General features: G+C 34.2%; 1 protein-coding gene across 1 annotated transcript in view; it reads right to left on the reverse strand.

Annotated features, from left to right (window-relative positions):
* Positions 1-12,332: 12,332 nt before the first annotated feature.
* MTNR1A (melatonin receptor 1A) overlaps positions 12,333-19,828 on the reverse strand; it is a 50,776-nt gene continuing 43,280 nt past the window's right edge. The window contains exon 2 of the mRNA XM_053975787.1: positions 12,333-13,201. Coding sequence (XP_053831762.1) covers positions 12,333-13,201 — 869 coding nt within the window. The remainder of the gene's footprint in view (positions 13,202-19,828) is intronic.

Here is a 19,828-nt window from a genome sequence, read left to right on the forward strand (position 1 = left end):
AACCAGAAAATTTTGAACTTTGTATTTAAAATTAACTAAGTAATTTATCACAAAATGTTTTTACTATAACTCAAATAATCTTATATGACAACATTTCTTATGTTACATTAAAAATGGAATTAAATACCAATCCAAATTTCATACACATTGCCCTCTGTATTCTAGTCTGTACATCATACTATGCTGGAAATATGGGCTACAAGTTTCATAACTACACACTGGCCTAATACATTAAAATTACAAAAATCACTTGAATTAAAATAGGGAACAGAATGCAAGTTACATAACAAGTTTATTAGAATTGAGTTTCAAATGTAAATTTACAGAAATTTTCTCAAGTCCAGTATGTAAAATTTCTCTCAGAGATGCATCTCTACCGTTTTCTGGATTAGGAATACTCAGCTTATGCAGACTCTATAAAATCCAAGAAGCTTTTAAAAAAGTCACGTGCTTTCATGTAATCACAGTGGTATTCCAGTAAGCCAAAATTTTTCACTACTCAAGAACTTGACAAAACTATACCTCAGTTTTCACATAAATTAACTCAGAGTCCTGCATATTATTCTAAGGACTCAGAAAATAAATAAAAAATTATAGCTGATCTTGTGACCTATTACAGTGTGACAGGAAGATAGATGGTGAATTATGTGCAAGGAAAACTAAGATTTGAAAAATTATCATTTTCGGCTAACAATGTTAAAGTTTTAAATTTTCATTTATTTTGTAAAGTTTTGAGTGAATGTTGGATAGCTTATATGACATCTTTTATGAAACATTTTTTGTGGCCTATTAATGTCTTTTAGATACCTACAGTTAAATGAATAATTTCAGATTGATGCTTGTACCTTGGATGTTTCCAGCCTTGATTAAGTAGATTTACAGTGCAAGAATCTAAGTTTAATGCTTACTGCATTGTGTGAGTAGATACACATTTGTCAGGTAAAAGAATGACTGCACATGAGTCACATAATAATTTCATGTGGAGTTCCATACTGGAGAGGCTGCACTTGTGGGCCATTTGCCAGAACGACTGACTCAGCACATGGCTTACTCCCCTGTTATTTCTGGAAAGGTCCTACGCAAGAGCTTGGAGGCTTCTTGTCCGCAAGAGGCACAGGACACAATTATCCATGGGAATTTGAGTGGATAAAAGTAGTGTGGAGTACTTCCCATAAAGGAAAAATAGAAGGGCTAAGAAAATTATCTGAGAGTTTGCTTAAGGCTAGGAAAAAATAATGCTGGCTCATGAATACAGATAGCTGCATTTTAGTTCTCAAGAATTAATCCAAAATTTTATATCTTAAGCAGGTTACACTGCCCCCATAGCAAAATTAAGCTTTGCCAAAATGTTAATTTTTTATTCATTAAGGCATCCTGACTTTGGCTTATTTTGTTTTAAATTCTTGCTTAAATTCCTCTATTTTTAAAGCTATTTTTTTAAAATGTAGAGTTTTTTTAGGATTGCAAAAGTTTAGCCAATGATTTTTATGCATATTTGAAATGACTTTGCATTATTAGGTTAATTCAATTTTAATTTTCAATCCAATAATTTGGAGACAATTTAAAGGCAATCAAAATACTGAAACTTTTCAAAATAATTCCTAATTCTGAAACAGTTATGTAAGTACAGATAGAATTGTCAAGAGTTGTATGCTACTGTAAAATCCTGAATGATGTTATTAAACCAAATCCACAAGATTAGCTTATTCTACTGGCACATACATCTTCTCTGCTGGTTGCCACTAAAGACTGTTGCCATGTGGAGTCCTGAAGTACCCTCATACTTCTACAGTCAGACCTCTGGGTTTGACTTGCAATAAATCCTTCCTAAAAGGGAATTTAGCCAGCTGTCCCTAGCTGCTGCTCTAGATTTGTACAAAAGGTTGTACAGATATGCACCAAAGGAGTGCATGTATTCATCAGTAATTGCTTATCCAGATATGCAGTGTTGGAAGTGATGTATAAGCCAACTAAACTGAAGCCTTTCCTTCAGGTCTTCCAGCTGGCATGCACTCATGATGCCCTGAAAGCCTTATAGGATCTATAGGATCAACAATCAAAATGAGTGAATTTTGTTGCACAATTGTGTCTATTTTAAGCATTAAAAACATTTAGGGTGGGAAAAAAAAGGATTAGAAAATTATCTAATGAGAAAAAAAAAGCCCTGAATACTTGGAAGAATTAGGTCCTGTGTTTACTTTTTATGAAAAACTGTTTTTGGAATATGTGACCTGATTATTAGGTCACCATTTCAGTAGTAGTATTAATTTTTTTTAAGTTTATTTTAATATACAAATTTTCCTCAGTACTGAATAGCAATAAAAATCTCAGTAAAGATATTATGCATGCAGTTCATTTACTGTGCTTTCTTCACACTGCCTGCTCCTACCTAGGATTACTTGCAAATAATAGGGGAAAAGACTGACAGAGTGGAGGTGTTAAATAATAGTTGGGTGATTTATCCTCCCAACTATTCACAAGCTATTTATGCATTCAAGTGATAGAGGAACTCTGAAGCTTATTGAAGCTCCTTGTGCTGTTGAGCATGGGAGCATTACATGAAGACTGCTTTTGCTGGTTTTCAAATCTTACTATTCACTTTCTAATTTCCTCATGATTATGATATTTGGTGCTTTTCATTTAGAGTTACAGGAGAATATCTCTCTTATCTGGAAAAGTCTTTATTTTAAAGAAGGATCAAAAATATGAATATGGTTGCATTTTTAAGACATGATGTGGAAGGCAAATTAAAGGACTTTATTATTGTTATTTGAAATCACATTTTTATTTAATGCTATTCTCAGGTTTTTGTGTGCTTGATTCATGGTTTGTGAAGGATTAAGGCTGGCAATGACAACTTTCCAAGTGATCCAGCGAAACAACTCCAGTGTATTTATTTTAATTCTGAATAAGTCTCACTCTTAGTCCAGAAAGAAAATCAAATTCATGGTGTGGACTTGAGTGGGGAGAATTTATCCTATATTATTTGCAAGTAAAGCATATATGTGTTTGATGACTGGTTAAAGGAACAGTTTGTGCTGCTTCTGTCATTTATTACAGAAGTATAACCACACTGAGAGTATAATTCCTGTTGCCATGGAGTAACAATGCATATCAACGTTAGACAAATTTTAGGTTATGAAATAAAAAATATACTGGGCTAGCTCTAAAACAGAGAAGGGGCATTTAAGCAGAAAGAACTCAGTCTTAAATTTGAACAAAACTTACTTTTTTTCAGAGTGTGTCCTTTAAAAAAACACAAACAGTGGTGTCCTGATGATACATTTCAACTAAATGAGATCACAATGTCCTCCAATTTTCCATAATAAAATTGAAGTAGTATTCACTATCATGACTGCATAAAATTCACTGGTAATACTCCAAAAGTTCAGATGTCCTGTTCAAACACCAGCCAATTTACACTGTCTTTACCTGCAAGACGTGCTGACATAAATGTGAGAGAAAAAAAATTTTAAAAAGGAGTAGTGTTGTTTTTAATATAAATTACTTATATTCTATTTCATTTTATCACCAGAGTTAAAATACTTGCTTTTTCAGAAGCAGCAAACTCAGAAAATTCTATATTACAATGTCTGAATGTTTAAAAAAGGATATTGCCAATTCAATTCACTTTCTGTTGCTGCAAGCTTTGAAATTAAGAAAAAACTTCACAGACTCTACCATCACAACTCAATGAGCCATTCATTCCCACACACACAGAAAATCCATTAATACCTTGATCCCTGGTATTAGCAACTGTGCTCTCTGTTGCCTAGGGAGGAAAAATTAAGGACTAGTGGGCAGTAAAATGAAGCAGTAATGGCTTTTACCACTATGGTCCATTCCCACTATATCTTCATAAATACCAGCAAAACCTTTCTGAGATATTACCCTCTTGCACTACTTGTGTGTGGTGCTGCTACCAGCACCAAGCCCAGCACAGCTAAGTATCACATCAGGAGGTATGCCCTGGAGTGGGAAGTTTGCTCTGCCTGCAGAGTAGCCACTGTGGTGATCTAGAGCTGGCAGAGACAAACATACAGAAAATCAGGCTGAGGGAGAAGGAAGACCCACTGCAGGGTGATTTAGATACCCACACACACAGATGTGTAGAGTGAACTCCCAAATTTTCTGTTGGCATCTCCACCACCTAGAAAACATGATAGTTAAATGAAATTAAATAAAAAGTAGGATAACAAGGGAAATGCAAATCCAATGGTTCAGTATAGCTGACGTTGTTGACATTTGGTGTTGACAAAACAAATGTAATACATATGATTTTCAAATGCTTTAGTCATTCCCTATGACTGTTTCATTCCCTACTGAATGCAAACTTAATTTTCATAGCTGCCTACAATTATGTATGTGCAGCTGTATCCAAACATATTTGGAATGTATTATCAGAGTTCTCCTTGAATGTTGTTTTTTTTTTTTAAATAGAAGAAGAACTGAAACCAAGAATGTCATAGACAGATGATAAACAGCTTTTCTCGGCATCATGGAGCACTGCCCAAAAGTTGTGGTGCTGAAGAATGAAACTAAAAAATAAAGTAACTGATGAGGCTGAAACTGAACCCCATTTTTAAGAATTCTTTCATGTGGCTACAGACAGTACTCCTAATTTCCTTATTTGTGTATTTTTGCAATGCATGGAATGTTTTTCATTCCATCTGCCCACACTGGCATCATCCTGCCCGTAATGACAATTAGATGGTGAGTTGACACTACCTAATATTCAACTTCTGATGTGACCCTGCACTGCAGTTATTCAGGAGAACATTCAAAAGTCTCTTGGCTTGTCTTCCTGAATAGACATACTTATCTATGAAAAACGAGTTTGTTTTGTTGTTGTGTTTTTTTTTTTTTTTTTTTTTTTTTAAATTAGGGTATTGGTTTTTACCTTCCAGCAATATCCTAAATAAGAAGAGCATGAAAAATTATTTTTTGAAAGCTATACTGGAAGCTTCATCATATTTTAGATCAAATTTCAATAGAAATGTTACATAAGATTGATTATGTCTTTTGATTACTGCTTTCCTGGACATCAGCATTCCAGGAGTATGTGAATCAAACACAAGTTCTACCTAGAAGGTGTAATCCAGAAACAATTTCAGAAGGAAGTAGGAGAGTCCTGTTTAGGACCAGTCTGACTGCCTGGCCCAGCTAACTGCAGACATCTGTCTAACAGACCTTCAAGTCTGTTTGGGATGACAAAACACCTATTCTCTGTGGCCATGTTTCATGGACCTTCCATGAGAAAAAAAAACCCAGTGAACATAAGATTTTCCACTATGGGCTGTTGTATTTCACATGCTGTTTCCCATAGGATGAGGGAGCGACATTTCCAATACTCCTGTCAGATATGCTGCTAAGAATCAAAAGAGAAGAATGTTATAAACAAATTTACACAAACAGAAACTGCACCCATGTTGGTCCTTTCCTTCAGGCTTGGAGGTTTTGGTGGCTTTATATTTTACAGCTTTACAGTTTCTTTATGGCTTCATCATCTCAACAAATAGGAGCATTACAATAATTCAGAAGTACTGAGAAAGGGTGAGTGTTAAAAGAGGAAGAAGGGCTAAATGTTAGATTCTATGTATAAAACTAAACTTCACATGTAGTCATGTAAATGACTTGAATCTTGTAATAAATAAATATTTTCTACAGTACTTCAAGTTTTACTTCAAGTTTTAATTTAATTGTAACTGAACTAGGAATAACTTGCACTTTTTAAATAGGCCAATAAAACATTAGTTAGACTAAAAGTAAAGTCTTTATTTATTTGTAAGACAGGCTCCCTTTTTCCCCTAACAGTCTTTTGATGGTGACATCAGGGATGATTTCTTGCTAACTATTCTTTATTGCTGAGCTCCTCTTGAAACAAGGTCTATTTTCTTTCTTTAAAATCTTTGGGAACAGACAGTTATTGTCAAATGCTTCAATATTTAGTGTTGCCTAGTCTGAATTTGATTTCCATTCCTGACATAGCCCATAGGAGACTTCAAGTGCAACCCTTATTCTAGCAGCTATTTAATTCCTCCCTCAGCTCAGAAGCTGGGTTCTTGACATGTGCAGAAAAAGATAAGGGATAAATGGGACTAATGAACACTTAAAAGAAAAATAATTAATATAAAGATTATAAATCAAAGTTTATATTTAAAGAATAGAACCCCTTGGGGGTTCATGCTGTAAAATTGTATGCTTGTATTAAATCAGAGATTTTTCAGAGTGACTAGTACTAAAACTATTGTATGTCATTTGTCTGTAAAATGGTATTTAATTGTTATCAAACTACTGTTAGAAAACTCAAGTGGTCATAATAGATCACAATAGGACAGGGACATTTCGGAGTCAAGAGAACAATAGCATATGTTCACTGGTATGAACAGGTGGAAAAGGGACAGCCAAGCTGATAGTATGGTCAGAGCCAAGGAAGAAAAACATGTTACCTGGGATTGAGATGAGAAGGGATTATTTTTGGAAGGATATGCATTTCTAACAGTTGGTCTGAAAAAATTGCATCAACATCAAAATTGGTTGGGAGAGATGACTGGTATAAATATAAATATTAATGAAACAATTAATATTTCTGCTTTCAAGCTAGGTGAAGTTTCTGGTAAGAGAGATATTGCATGAAAAAAACTATCAGGAAAGACTAGAACAGAGTGAACAAATAATTGGCATATTAGCTGTTCAGCCAGTCTGAAACAGAATTTTGGGGATCTAAGTGATCTATAGTTGGTTTAATGTGCCTGTAGCAGCTGTGTTTCTTTATTCTGCATGTAAACATCTTGAAACTTGAATATGATATTTGGAGGACATATATTTTTACATGACTTGGGGTTTGTAAAACATGTATATGTAGTCCATAGACCTACACAATATTTTTATGCAACTTTAAAAACTATCACAAAGGACTTAATGAGGTTTTTCCATGTTATGTTTTAAGCATCTGATATTGTATGATTAAAAAGTAAACAGAATCTTCTTTCTGTGAATCAGTGCAATTGTTTCTTTGGGGTCATGTAGTCAGTGCTCTGTGGCAGAAAAATTTGCAGCCTAAGTTGTATGGAAAAATATTTTGGTTTGAGACATACCCCTGATAATATCATTGTATTTCTCTGACTTTTATAAACTAGCTGAATATTTGTACATATTTTAGAATCTGGAAAGAAACGTGCAAAGTAAAATTCTTGGTGTGATTAAATGAAATCCGTGTGCACACATGCAATATAAGCAGAAAGAATAATGGCAAGTAGACTTCATGTCTCTAAATCTCTTAAATTTGTTGTAATTTTCTGCTAAATAGTTGCTATTTATACAATTAAGACTGAAGCCAAGACTTCTGACTTTTTTTATATTTATTTTATAAAAATGACAAATCACAGTGGTCTGCTGGATGAGGTTAATTTTGCAGATCATTAACAGGCAGATTCACATTCTCCTACAGCCTGGACATCTGACAGTTGGGCAATTTCACAGAAAAAAAGTATATATTGCTTGTGTAATAGTGTAAAATAGCTATTTTTTATATTTATGAACTTTAATATACCAAAATTCTCAGCTGACAGGAATCAGTGAAACTGTACTGGTTTATGTGAGATGAAACAGGTGCTGTGTCTCAAAGGCTACTTGGGTATAACTTCTGGAATAATCTTTTGGAATAATGTATATACTTTTATAAATAACAGGGTTCTCAAAATGTGTATACTTGGGTCAGTGTTTGGTAGCTGGGATAGTATGAGTGATGATTATTTCATTCAATTGGGAAAATATTTTCTATAACCATTATTAATGTATGTACTTTTTCGCTGGATTTATTTTTGTTTCTATTAAAAACTGTAAAGGCTATTGACTTATACTGTGAGTCTTTTCCACCATATACACATTGCAATCTCTCAGACACGTATTTGAGGTAGGAATAATATTTTTAATAAGTAAATTCATAAAACCACATAATGGAATTCTTATTACAAGCAAAAATTTGAGAAACAGTACATGGGCTATAAGCCAGGCCACTACTTGAATTTTTTTCAGCTAAGAAAGTTGGCTTTAGCATGTGTGATTTCCCAAGCCTCAGTGACAAGATGACAGACATTTGTAGTTCTTAATTACTCATAAACCACTTTAATGATACTTAGAAAGTGCATTTATTAGGAAATAATTAAAGAATAACATTACTACAGTTTATGAACAAATTGTTCAAATAAAAGGAGTTTTTGAAATTATATTTCAAATTGGATCTCCACATATATTTATGTACTTTTGTATTACATTTTAAGGATTTTTTAATGATTTTTTTTCAATGCCATATAAGGGAAATTACAGTTCCCTTCAGTATTTCATAATTAATCATATCTAACAAGATAACATTTCAAGAGTGGTCAAAAAGAAGAAAAAGATGTGACAATTTTATAGGGATGCACTATACACTGATACAGATTGTTCGTGATAGTCTCTTAATTATGGATAATTCATATACCTTCCTTCTAAAACAAATTAGAAGAAAAAGAATTAAAATCATTGCTACATATTGTGTCTATTGAAATAACATATGCTTGTTTCATATCTAAGCACTTGCACTAGCCTAATGGTAGAAGAAAATGTGCAAAGAGAAAATGTGCAAAGCTACTCCAAATGAAACTACATTGTTGCATACAGTTACAGTTTAAATACATACCCTGTTTTATATTAATATATTCATTAAGATTCTCTTTGCTGGTAAATATTTAATAATGCCAAGCTTCTTTGTAAACATGAAGTTTGCAATGTAGATGACCACCAATAAAACTATCTATCTGTAAGAGTTCAAGGTGTGTTGATAAGATCATATTCAGATTGTCAGCATAATCAAGATTGTGATATAGGAAAGGAATTCTTGCAGGATTAGGTAGCGTTCAATAAGGCTGTAAGTGTGCTGCATACAGGGAGGGGGACAGGGGTGTTTCACTGCTCCTTCACAGAGGTCCTTTGGCTTCACTGGGGCTCAGATCAGAAATGCAGGGGAAGTAGGAAAGGGATGAGCATTTTCAGATGCCGCAGAGTAAGACTCGCATTTTAGGAATAAATCTATCCAGGTTGATGACTGCTATAGGATAAGTACATTAGATAAATCACCCAGACAGAACTCTTAATAATGCAGTTGTGCTATGCTAACCTTTCATACTGGAGAAAACTTAATGACTTGGACTATAAAAAAGCATACCACGGCTCATCCACTTTCACAGAAGCAAGTAATCTCAGATGTTTCAAACTGTGTCTCCTTAGAATGGACAGAAATTATTATTATTTTCACCAGTCATATTTATGTTGACCATAAAGAGTCAGATCTTGTGAGGGGCTGACTTACATTGTCATGCTCATTGTCAGTGAGCAGCTGGCAAGGCTGATGATTGTCTTGCATGAATCACTTTGACTCTTTGGAAGAAATAGACTGGAACTAAAAGTAACCATTGCTGCAGAGTTAAGCATCATTCATTATTCTTCCACTTTTGCAATAAGTAGTTTTGCAATCCTTACCTAAAACATACTTTAGAATGGCAGTAAATGCAAAAGTAATTTCAAGAGGGCAGCAGATATTATCCAAAGTTTTCATCCATAGTAATTTAAACAAAATTATCAACTCTCCCCCCAAAGAAGAACAAGAGATAAATTTCTTAAAATTATTGCTATATTTAGCAGCTCATAACATCACCAACATGCACATTTCTGTGATTTAGATTTAATACAAATATTTCAAAATACAGATCTGAAAAATGCTCTCCATTTTTATTACAGGCCTACTCAATAAAATATATACCTTTGGTATAATATGTTCTGTTGTATATAGCAAACCATTTTCATTGTCATCAAAAATATATTTTAGCACTTGCGAATTACAGGGGACTTTAATTCCTCAGATAACCCACATATTGGATACAGTATCTTGAACCAGCTCATAAACGTGTAGACATGATACAGATGTACATTTTCTGTAGGAAATGGAAAGTGAAAGGTCTTTTAGAATTCTAAATTTACTAATGATTAAGCTACTTCAACTGTCTTTATGCTACTTTCATAGATATATAATAAGACATTATTTTCATTGAAAATATGCTTTAAATAAGGCAATTTTTGTAAGAATTTAAATAATATTTTTTCTTGCATGAAAAACTCATTTACTTGTAAGGTGGTCATGCCTCCCTTGCTATTCTAAAATCACTACACACAAAGCAATAAAATTACAGAGCTAAGCATCCTCCAAGGATGAATTCACAGTGAAGAAAGCTGTGATATACTTTATGCTGTAAATCATGTTGTATCATATCATATGATGATACCACAATAGAAGAGAGCTGGTTATTTACACAGTGGTTCTGACTGGAAAATGTAAACAAAGATGAGTCAAGCACCTCAACAATGCATTGACTTGCTAGTTCATATCCAAGGTTTTACAATGTTGTTCATTTAGTTCCATTGATAACTTGACATGAGGCACCTGTTTTTAAGGTAAGAAACTGATCAGGTGATGAAGTGTCAGTGGGCTTTCAAGTAAATATGAATTGATTTCCATTAGTAAACCAAGGGTATACTAATCTATGATCGAAGAAAGATGGAATGCCATAATATGCAGTTTATATGCAGTTTAAGGAGCTCTGTGACAGAATGACAGTTGTTTTCTGAGACATATAAGCTCAAGAAAATCTTCAGTAAAGTAAATAATATTTTAAAATAACTGTTTAAGTAAAATTCACATTTTAACATAGATTATCAAAAGTCTGATGGCTATTCAGAAGCTCTTTCTCCCACTGACATTGTTGGAATTGGCTTGGAAAAGCTCAAGTGTACTTGAACATCACTGTAGGTATAAACAATTGAGCATTAAAAGGTATGATAGTTGGAGCTTCTTTCCAGAACTAAGTGCTCTTTCTTTTTAAGGTCAATTTGAAGGTGAATCCTATTGTTGTGAATTGCTTTTCTCTGCCAGAGGACTTCATTATAAAGAGAGATTCATTGTTGCAGGAGACAGCCTGTCTTGCTATTCTTCCTCACTTCACACTGTATTTCCCCTTACTGAAGAGGTCCCTGCTGTCTGTGGAAAGTCCTGAGAATCACGTCCCTCTTTGTACCACTGTTAGAAGTAGTATGTTCTCTTTTCTGTTATTTAAAGGTGTCTACTTGTTCTAGGTTATTACACTATGTTCATAATTGAGGTAAACACCTAATTTTTAATTTGAAAATTTTATCTGTGGCAGATTAAAAAATAACTGCTAGCCTCAAGTTATTCTCAGGAGATCAGGTTCAGAAAGATGTTAAACACTCATCCTGTTTACAAGTCTTATTACCCAGTGTTTCATGGGCTTAAGATTCCACTAACCAAACAAAACTGCCATACTCAACTATCACTCCTATTAAATGCATTAATCTTCTTCTCACAGAGATTTAGAACTTCTGTCTTGTACACAAGTGAGATATAACAGTTCTTCCTCACTTACGTTTCTAGGTGTTTCCTCAGAAACTCCTCTGGGGCACTTCCTGATTTCATGAGTTACCGTCTCTTCAGAAATAATGTTAATTTAAATTTCTCTTCCCAACCCTCCTACACCTCTTTTTCATGCTGAAACGGCTTGAGGTGATGAATCATGGCTCTTTTCCTTCCTTGCTGTTTATCCTCCTGCCCTTGGAGCTTTGAAGATAGTAATTCAGGCATGTTTCTCCTCCTAAAAGCTATTTTAAAATTGAGAAGTCAATTGAGAATGTCATTCCTAGGAGGGCTGGTGAGGTTTAATATCCAAAAAAATTATATTCGTGTCCATGTTAGTAGCAAAGAAATATAGATAGAGGTACTTATCAAAAATCCTAATGAATTTTCAGTTACCTTGATTTTTCACTCCACATCTCATAATATATTTCATAAAGGTCTGATTTCACTTTTTGAAAAGAAGTTTTCAGAGATTTTAGAATCAGGACTGTAACATGGACAGAAAAAGCATTTGGAAAGTGGAAGGAATAGTTTTATGATTTGTTTTATTGAACCAGGCAATATGGATACTTCTGATTCAATCTCTTTCTAGGTGCTTATCTCCATCTAAGAAAAAAAAAAAAAAAAGAAGCCATTCATAACTTTTTATTCCCTCAAGGATATCATTATGTCATTATACAAGGGATATACCATTGTATAATAGGATCTGTATGTCAAGGCTCTGTAACAAGCTTCCAAACACAATGTGAGGAATTTGATCAAAGTGCTTTCAGTGTAGAAGGTATATTTCACAATAATATTTAACAGGTGGTCTAATAAAATGGACACTTTTGTTGAATGCTGTTGAGTGATAATAGTAAGATTCCCATTTTCAGACAGAGTCCACCTTCACTTGATTGTTGTTTGTAATCAGTGGAGAAGGTTTGCTTCTCATTCTGTCTCCTGCATCATTAGAACTATCCTGGAAAAAAACTTTTGCTGTACAAAAATTGACAATAATTCTCTTGTATTCTCTTCTGAAGTTCTGGTTCAGGAGTCCATATACTATAGCATTAAGGCAGCTATTGAAATATGCCATGTAATAACTAGACACAAACAACCACTCTGGAATCCTAGGGATTACAGTTTTTGGGTTGACAGCCACTGCAATGCCTATAAAGTTCAAAGGAGCCCAGCAGACTGCAAACAGTACAAATACCACAAACATGGTTACAAAGTTTCTGAAGTCATGTGGTTTCAGCCTAGGGTTGTTATCCGGTTTAACCCTTCGCCTTACCTGGATAACGAGGATCCATATTCGCAAGTAACAGAAAGTAACTACGGCTATGGGAAGCAGGAAGTGGAAAAACACAACTGCTATAGTGTATGCTGAGCTCACAGACTGTGCAAATGTACAGGAGTAAATCCTGGGGTCATACTGTAGCGATCCCACAAACAGGTTGGGCACGATAGCAACAAATGTTAGGACCCATATGAGAACAATATAGCACAATGAATTCCTGTCGCTGTACAGCTTGTCATATTTGAGGCTGTGGCAGATATAGCAGTACCGATTGATAGCGATGCCTGTAATATTGAAGATTGATCCAATGACACTTAGGCCCATCAAGAAGCCACTAATCTGGCAGTGTAGGTATCCCAGTTTCCATCCGTTGTGAAACACAGATGTGAGGACCAGTGGATAAGGGTAGATAGCTACTATCAAGTCTGCAACTGCCAGGCTTACAACAAACACATTTCCTGTAAAATAAATATAAAAAGGCAAGTATTAGTTTTTCTTTTGCTCTTTTCTGTCATTTCTGCTCTCGTTGTAGTAATGAGCAGCCTCAGTGGAACATTTTAAATGTAATTAGTTTCTACCTCCTAGCTCAAAATTCAATGTCATATATCAGAAATAAGAGACTCATTTTTAGTTTTCTTTCAAGAACTGCATTTTTAAGTTAAGCTACCTTTTTAAACTGTCTTTATCTACTATTTTATCTACCATGACCTATTATTTTTATCATGCCATTTATTTGGATTCTTTCAATCACACAGAATTCATATCAAATCAAAATATTCATAGCTTTAAGGCTTGCTTTGATTTTAAATAGTCTTGCTTGAAATATCAGCAAAAATACTATTTCTAATAAATTTCCAAACTCAAATTTACCTTCTTTATTTAACTTTCTTTCATTACATTAGCTAGCCCTTAACTTGTCCAGTCCTGAAATTAAAATATCTTTTCTCCCATTTATATTTCAAGCTTCCATGACTTGCATATGACTTTTACATTATTCTCTTTGAATCTGCTGGCAAATATTTAAATAATCTTAACTTCTAAGAGTCTTTTTGAAAACAGACTCAGTTGTCTTTCCTAAAGACATGCTCTTCAGTAAAAATAGAGATGCTGGGCAGTGGCCTAGACAGTTCCCAGACAGTACTGATGTCCCATTTTTCTCTGCCTCCAAACTGGAAAATTAGGCAATGGAACATTCTACTGATTCATTTTTAAACAAAGGGAGATTATATTCTTCAAAGACAACAGAATCCATTGTGTTTTGAATTCATTTTTTGAGAAGAGATTATATTTTCTTTTTTTAGTTGCTTAAATGATAACCCATCTGAATACCTCCCAACCATTCTAATTTCTAAGAAGAGGCTCACAAGAAACATTGATGTCACTTTTATTAATTTCTTTAAAATAACTATTACATGTAAAACTCTAGATATTCATGCCCATAAGTACAGAAAGCTTTCAATTTTATCTTTACATGCGTGTTTGTACGTATATAAATGCATATATACATAGACATTTGACATTCTACTTTGTAGTTTTGAGATTATTCATGGAAGATGAAATACAAGCTTCTATTGCAACCTGTAATAAAATATATTATTAGTTTCAGATTATGTACAATTTCAGTGCTAATCCAAGATGGGCTTGGTGAATTATTCAATGCATTTATTCTGAACATGCAAAATATAAGCAGATAATAGCAGGTTAGTAGGAAAGGCAAAACTATCTATGGACCAATATGGTGTTTTAGCTGCTAAAATTCTCAAAACTACTTTTTTAACATATTATTTAAAATATCTTCAAATGCATAGTCCCTTACCAATCTCAGGCTTTAAATGTCCAGTTAGAAATGTTCAATCTGCAAATACTGTCAGAGAAAAAAGAGAAATTATCTTTCTCTGGATGCTACCTACACCGTTGTGTTTAAATTTTGATACATGCACAAAGTACCACATTTGATTTTTATACTAATGGCACCTTGAACAAATGGCCTCCATTAAAAGACTGCTGCACCAGTTTTTCTTGATTTAGTATCTGGATTTAAAAATAACTTTCTTGTGATGGTGTCTGTAGCTGTTTTGTCTTTGACTGGGGATTCACTGCCAGACTCAAATATGCTTATCCTGAAGCCTTTGGCAGAATCCCAGATCATTTCAGCACAAACATCACAGCTTCTTTAAGCAGAAGATGACACAGGAAAAAAAACACTGCTTTCAGAATTTATCTTTGACGTAGTGGCAACTGATACAAGAACAAGAGACTGTATGGAACTGAGAGCTCCTTGTTTATCTGACGAATCAAGAAGTGGAAAGTAAATGAAAAGGTGCTGTTGGCAGGTTTTTTCCCCCCCTGTCCAGAATATTGCAGGATTGATGAGGTGGTAACATATAAACCCCAGACACTTATTAAAATGTAATATTTGAAAGAATTCTATTTATATTTGCTTAGTAACTTTCTGCTTAGCTGGAGACTGCGCATCCTAAACTTTTTTTCTCTGCCATCCACTAAAACTGCTGCTGCTGCCCACCATTATTATTGCTAACATTGCTATTATTTAGCCACTTTAGCCAAATGATAAGGACAAAGTTAAAAGGGTTTTTTTTCCCTTTAAAAGGCGTTGTACTGAAAGGTGACAGATGATATACATTTCTCTCTGAATATTTTTAGCTTTGGAAACAAAGGGGTTTAGGAAGAGTAGGCACTCTGAATCAGCCAAATTTCAGGCTTCCATAAACTTATACACCATGGTTGTTCCAGGCTTTTTCAACTGCCTGCTGTAGAATGACAGACTGAAAATCTTGGAAACACAAGCTGTTTCCTGTGAAAATTGCAGGCCAGCAGGAGTATAGGAGGATATCCTAGTAGTCTAGCTTAAAGGAGAAAAAGGAAATCATGAGTTTGGAAATCAAGCCCCAAGCTGCCAGCTCATGGTTAGCATGTCAGGTGAATGAGTAAAGCATTGGGGGTGGAAACTGCTTGGAAACCAGATACCTGTTTGGAGACAGGACTTTTAATTTGCCTTTCAGGAAGGGTTACTTTAAAACTTGACTTCAGATAAATTTTTGTTATGAGCATGGAAATTGTTTTGCTCAGACAGAAAATTTAAGTAAAAAAAAAATATTTGGCATTAGTATGATTGTTGAATATTTTGGGGCTCATTGTTTCAGACCCTGAAGTTGGATCTGAAATGAAGTTGAGCTTTTTATGTCATATAATAAACAATTTAAAAACATGATCTTAGCTTTAGGTACCACAATTACTGGAAAATATTGCTAACTGAGGAAATTCCAATATTATAGTAGCATATTGTGAAATTAAACTCTTATGTTTGGAGCATAATTGCTATTTTGAGGTGAGTATCATTAAAAATGTATATACGAAAGGGTTAATTTTTATCTTCAGAGTTAGGTTTGAATAGAATGTTATAAATGAAGCCTGAAGCTCTATAGTGAACCCTTCAAAAGGGCCACAAAATCAAAATCTTGAATAACTCTTCCCTGAAAAAAAGTATTCATTCTCTTTAGAGAGTAGGATCACGTAAGTGTGAAAAAATGTGATTTGTGTACCTAAAGAATATATTATTATGCATTAACACCAGCTGGCTGAACGGAGAAGGCAGAGGTTGAATTTCTTGACTTTGACATAAGCCAAACAAGCTTTAATAAATTTAAGCAAATGTTGTGCGGTGGATGTATGTGGGAAGAAAGATAATCCACTGGTAACCAGCTTGAGCAAGTTATGTTTTTCGATGATGTCTAATGCAATGTTCCACTAAATATTTTCACAACTCTTACTGAAAAAGAAGCCTTTCTGCTCAGCAAACACATAGCAACATCAGATCTACCTGCTGAATATAAAGCTGCATTAATGCAACAGAAAACAAACAAGTGTTTTCCTAGACAATTTGACTTTTCCAAGATCACAATACAACATTAACTGAGTGCAAAAATTGTAACCCTGACAGATTATAAGAAAAAATGCTTATGGGATTGCCAAGATATCAAAATGAATACAAGAGCCTCAATAAGAACTACATGATGTAGCTGTATCAGTAGCAACTTGTATTTGCAGAACATATACAAATTACTGTGGGGGTTGTTATTCCCTAGATTTAGTGCTAAGTATGTCCTGAATGATAATTAGAAAGTTACCAGAAATTTCTAGCAACTGAAATATGTGCAGAATATTAATGGAAAAAGATTAAAGTTACAGGTGGTGCTGAATGCCTGCCATAGAGTTAGAATGGAGGGCTGAAGACTTTGCCAGCAGGTCAAAAATGACTAATTCTTCTGGCAATTTTAGGAGAACTGAGGGTGGTGTGGTCTACAAAGCCCTTTCCTCAAGTGTTAGGACTGTGAAGTATTCTTACTGTTCTAAAATATTTAGTCTGGGGAAAATAACCTACTGTAAAAAAGGGAAACAGCTTATGTATGGGAAAAACCCCAGCCTTTTAAAGCATTAGGGGTATTCCAGCTAGGATATTTGGTACTCAGAAAATTGGAGTGAATTTTAGAAAATATCTCATACTGCTTGCAACATCAGTATGGCTACTTTTTCTCCTTTTTTTCACAAGTTATTTCTATAACTTTTAATATTGGTTGCCAAGTCACTATTCTATTTACCTTTTTCAAAGTTTTTCCTGGATAAACAATACTTTGGCTTCTTACAACAAATGCTTGCCACAAGCCATCATGTTTTCATCATGTAGTTGCATTTTGAAACACATACCATCATATTTGCATTACTGCTTCAGATTGGACCAATTTTAGGTGAGGGGTTTTTGTCTTTATGCCAGCTGGAGTTGCTTTATCGTTTATGTAAGACTAAACAGTACATGCAGCTGTCATTGAAGTAACATAAAAGGATTTTGTTTCAGTGGCCACTGTCTCAGACCTCTAATGTTTACTTGCTAAGTATACCTTTAAGGAAAGACGACAGTGTTATTGGTCCAACACTGTTAATTTTTAGAAGATCAAACTTCGTTTCTAATGATCAGATTGATGTCATTCTTATTTACTGTCTTTTCACTACTTGTAAGATATTGCCAGATACATTAACAATTGTTTCATAACTAGCCTTAATTAACAGGATGCTTTCCTATAAATTTTGATCATGTTTTGTAGACATTAAACAGTATTTAAATATCATACAAGTATCATATCATACAAATATCATACAAGTTGTTATGTACACATTTTTTACACATCTAATGGCACAAAAAAATTATTTACATTTTTTAGCACTGGTTTGTGATAATTCTAATACTTCTACAAATTTTCCTCAAGGATAGCTTACAGATTTTTTTGGCATTATGAAATCTTTCTGATTAATCTAGCCCTTGCTCAGGATGTTAATTTGAGAGTTTATGCTTCTAGCTGAAAACAAGACTATGATAGACGCTCACCAGTGAACGCCTGCAGCGTCAGAAACTTTAAATGTGTTACCTCATAACGGTACAGCATCAGAGATTAACGTCTTCCTTAGAAAGGCATTTTGTCAGGCCTGTGCTTATTTTAGGATATTTCCATGCACAAAATGGTGTCCCAATGACAAATATTAAAGCCAGATTTTTTTCATATTCCATTAACATTTTTGCCTTGAATGTTATTCCATTAGCACCAATATTTCACTTATAAAACATCTTAAACAACTACAAAATCAAGGAGTGAAAGCTGTTTTTGTGAATACCTAATACACATATAATAAAATTTTCTTGTAAATGGATCCAGAAACAGACCTGAGCTCTACTCAATGTTTCTTCTACCTGTGAGATCAACCAGTTAGAATGTTTCAAGAAAAAGATCAGTTCATAATCTTTCTAGCATAATTAATACTGGAGAGTTGTTGTACTTGGCAGCACAGTTTGGGTTTTCAGAGAGATCATGCACAACAAAAATTGGTAAATTAAAATAGTTGTAAGTGGGGACAATGACCATGGTTTCTTTGAAAAAAATCCCAAAGTCAAGTAAGGTTACCTAGACAAGCAAGTGTGCAACCCTAGCTTCACTGAAGAAAGATTTGAAATGTCTAAGAAACCAACAGTCCTTGCAGCAGTCCTCAGCATCAAAATGGCACAAAACAGCTGAGCAAAAATGTAGGAATAAATATTACATAAGCTCTAGTTACTCCTGGGAGCTTCATTCACTTTACAGATCATAATATCAACTCCCCTAGATCTGAAAAGCCTATTTTTAAACTAAAGGCACTATTTATAAACCTGTCCTGAATCAAGAAGTCCATGTGCACATTAAATTTGAATAGTGTGATGGGCCTGTGGGGTTTTCTTCTCATTAGCAAGTTAACCCTGATGCTGCAGGTGGTGATGCAGGGAAATGTGAAAGATTTAAAACCCATAGTCAACCTTGTAGCTTTAAGCATATGTAAGGAAACCTCTCTCTCTCTTTTTAAGCTGAGAAAAGATCTTGGATTACTTTGTCATTTTCATCAAACCTCATTCCAATGTACACTTCTGTCACATCATAGAAGGGACTTTCAGACCTTCTATCATCTCATTGGGATGCTAATGAAACCAACAGGGCAATTAAAGACATTGCCACTTCATATAGAAGTAATGATGATAGGCAGGTAACTTGTTAGCACTGAGGAGAGTATTAAATATTTTAGGTTTAAACTAATTTACAATCTTACTAAAGTAGAAATACTTAGTGTCAGGTAAGTTCAGATACTGAAATGACCTAAACAACCTCAACATTTAACCCCAGTTAATAGAAATTCAGGGTTCTGAGTCTTACAGGGTCTGGACAGCTGGAGAACTACCTAAGAGTATATTAGAGAAATATTGAAGAATAGATTTGTTAAAGAGATATCAGAATATTGTATACATATTGTATTACATATTGTAATGTTTTGTTTCACTGTGCTGAAAGTTGAAGAAAAATTTACATATCAGCACAGCATAAATGAAAGATTACTGATGCATTCAGAAAAGAAAATGCTATACTGTATTTAGATTAATTTTCACACAGAACCTTCCAGCGAAGCTGCAGCAACAATTAAATTTGAAGTGCCTGTGCCATCTTCTGGCCAAGAAAATCAGACGCATGAAAGTGTAATTGGCAGAAAATGGC

This window comes from Vidua macroura, chromosome 4 (genome assembly GCF_024509145.1).
Source record: "Vidua macroura isolate BioBank_ID:100142 chromosome 4, ASM2450914v1, whole genome shotgun sequence".
Lineage (NCBI taxonomy): Eukaryota > Metazoa > Chordata > Aves > Passeriformes > Viduidae > Vidua > Vidua macroura.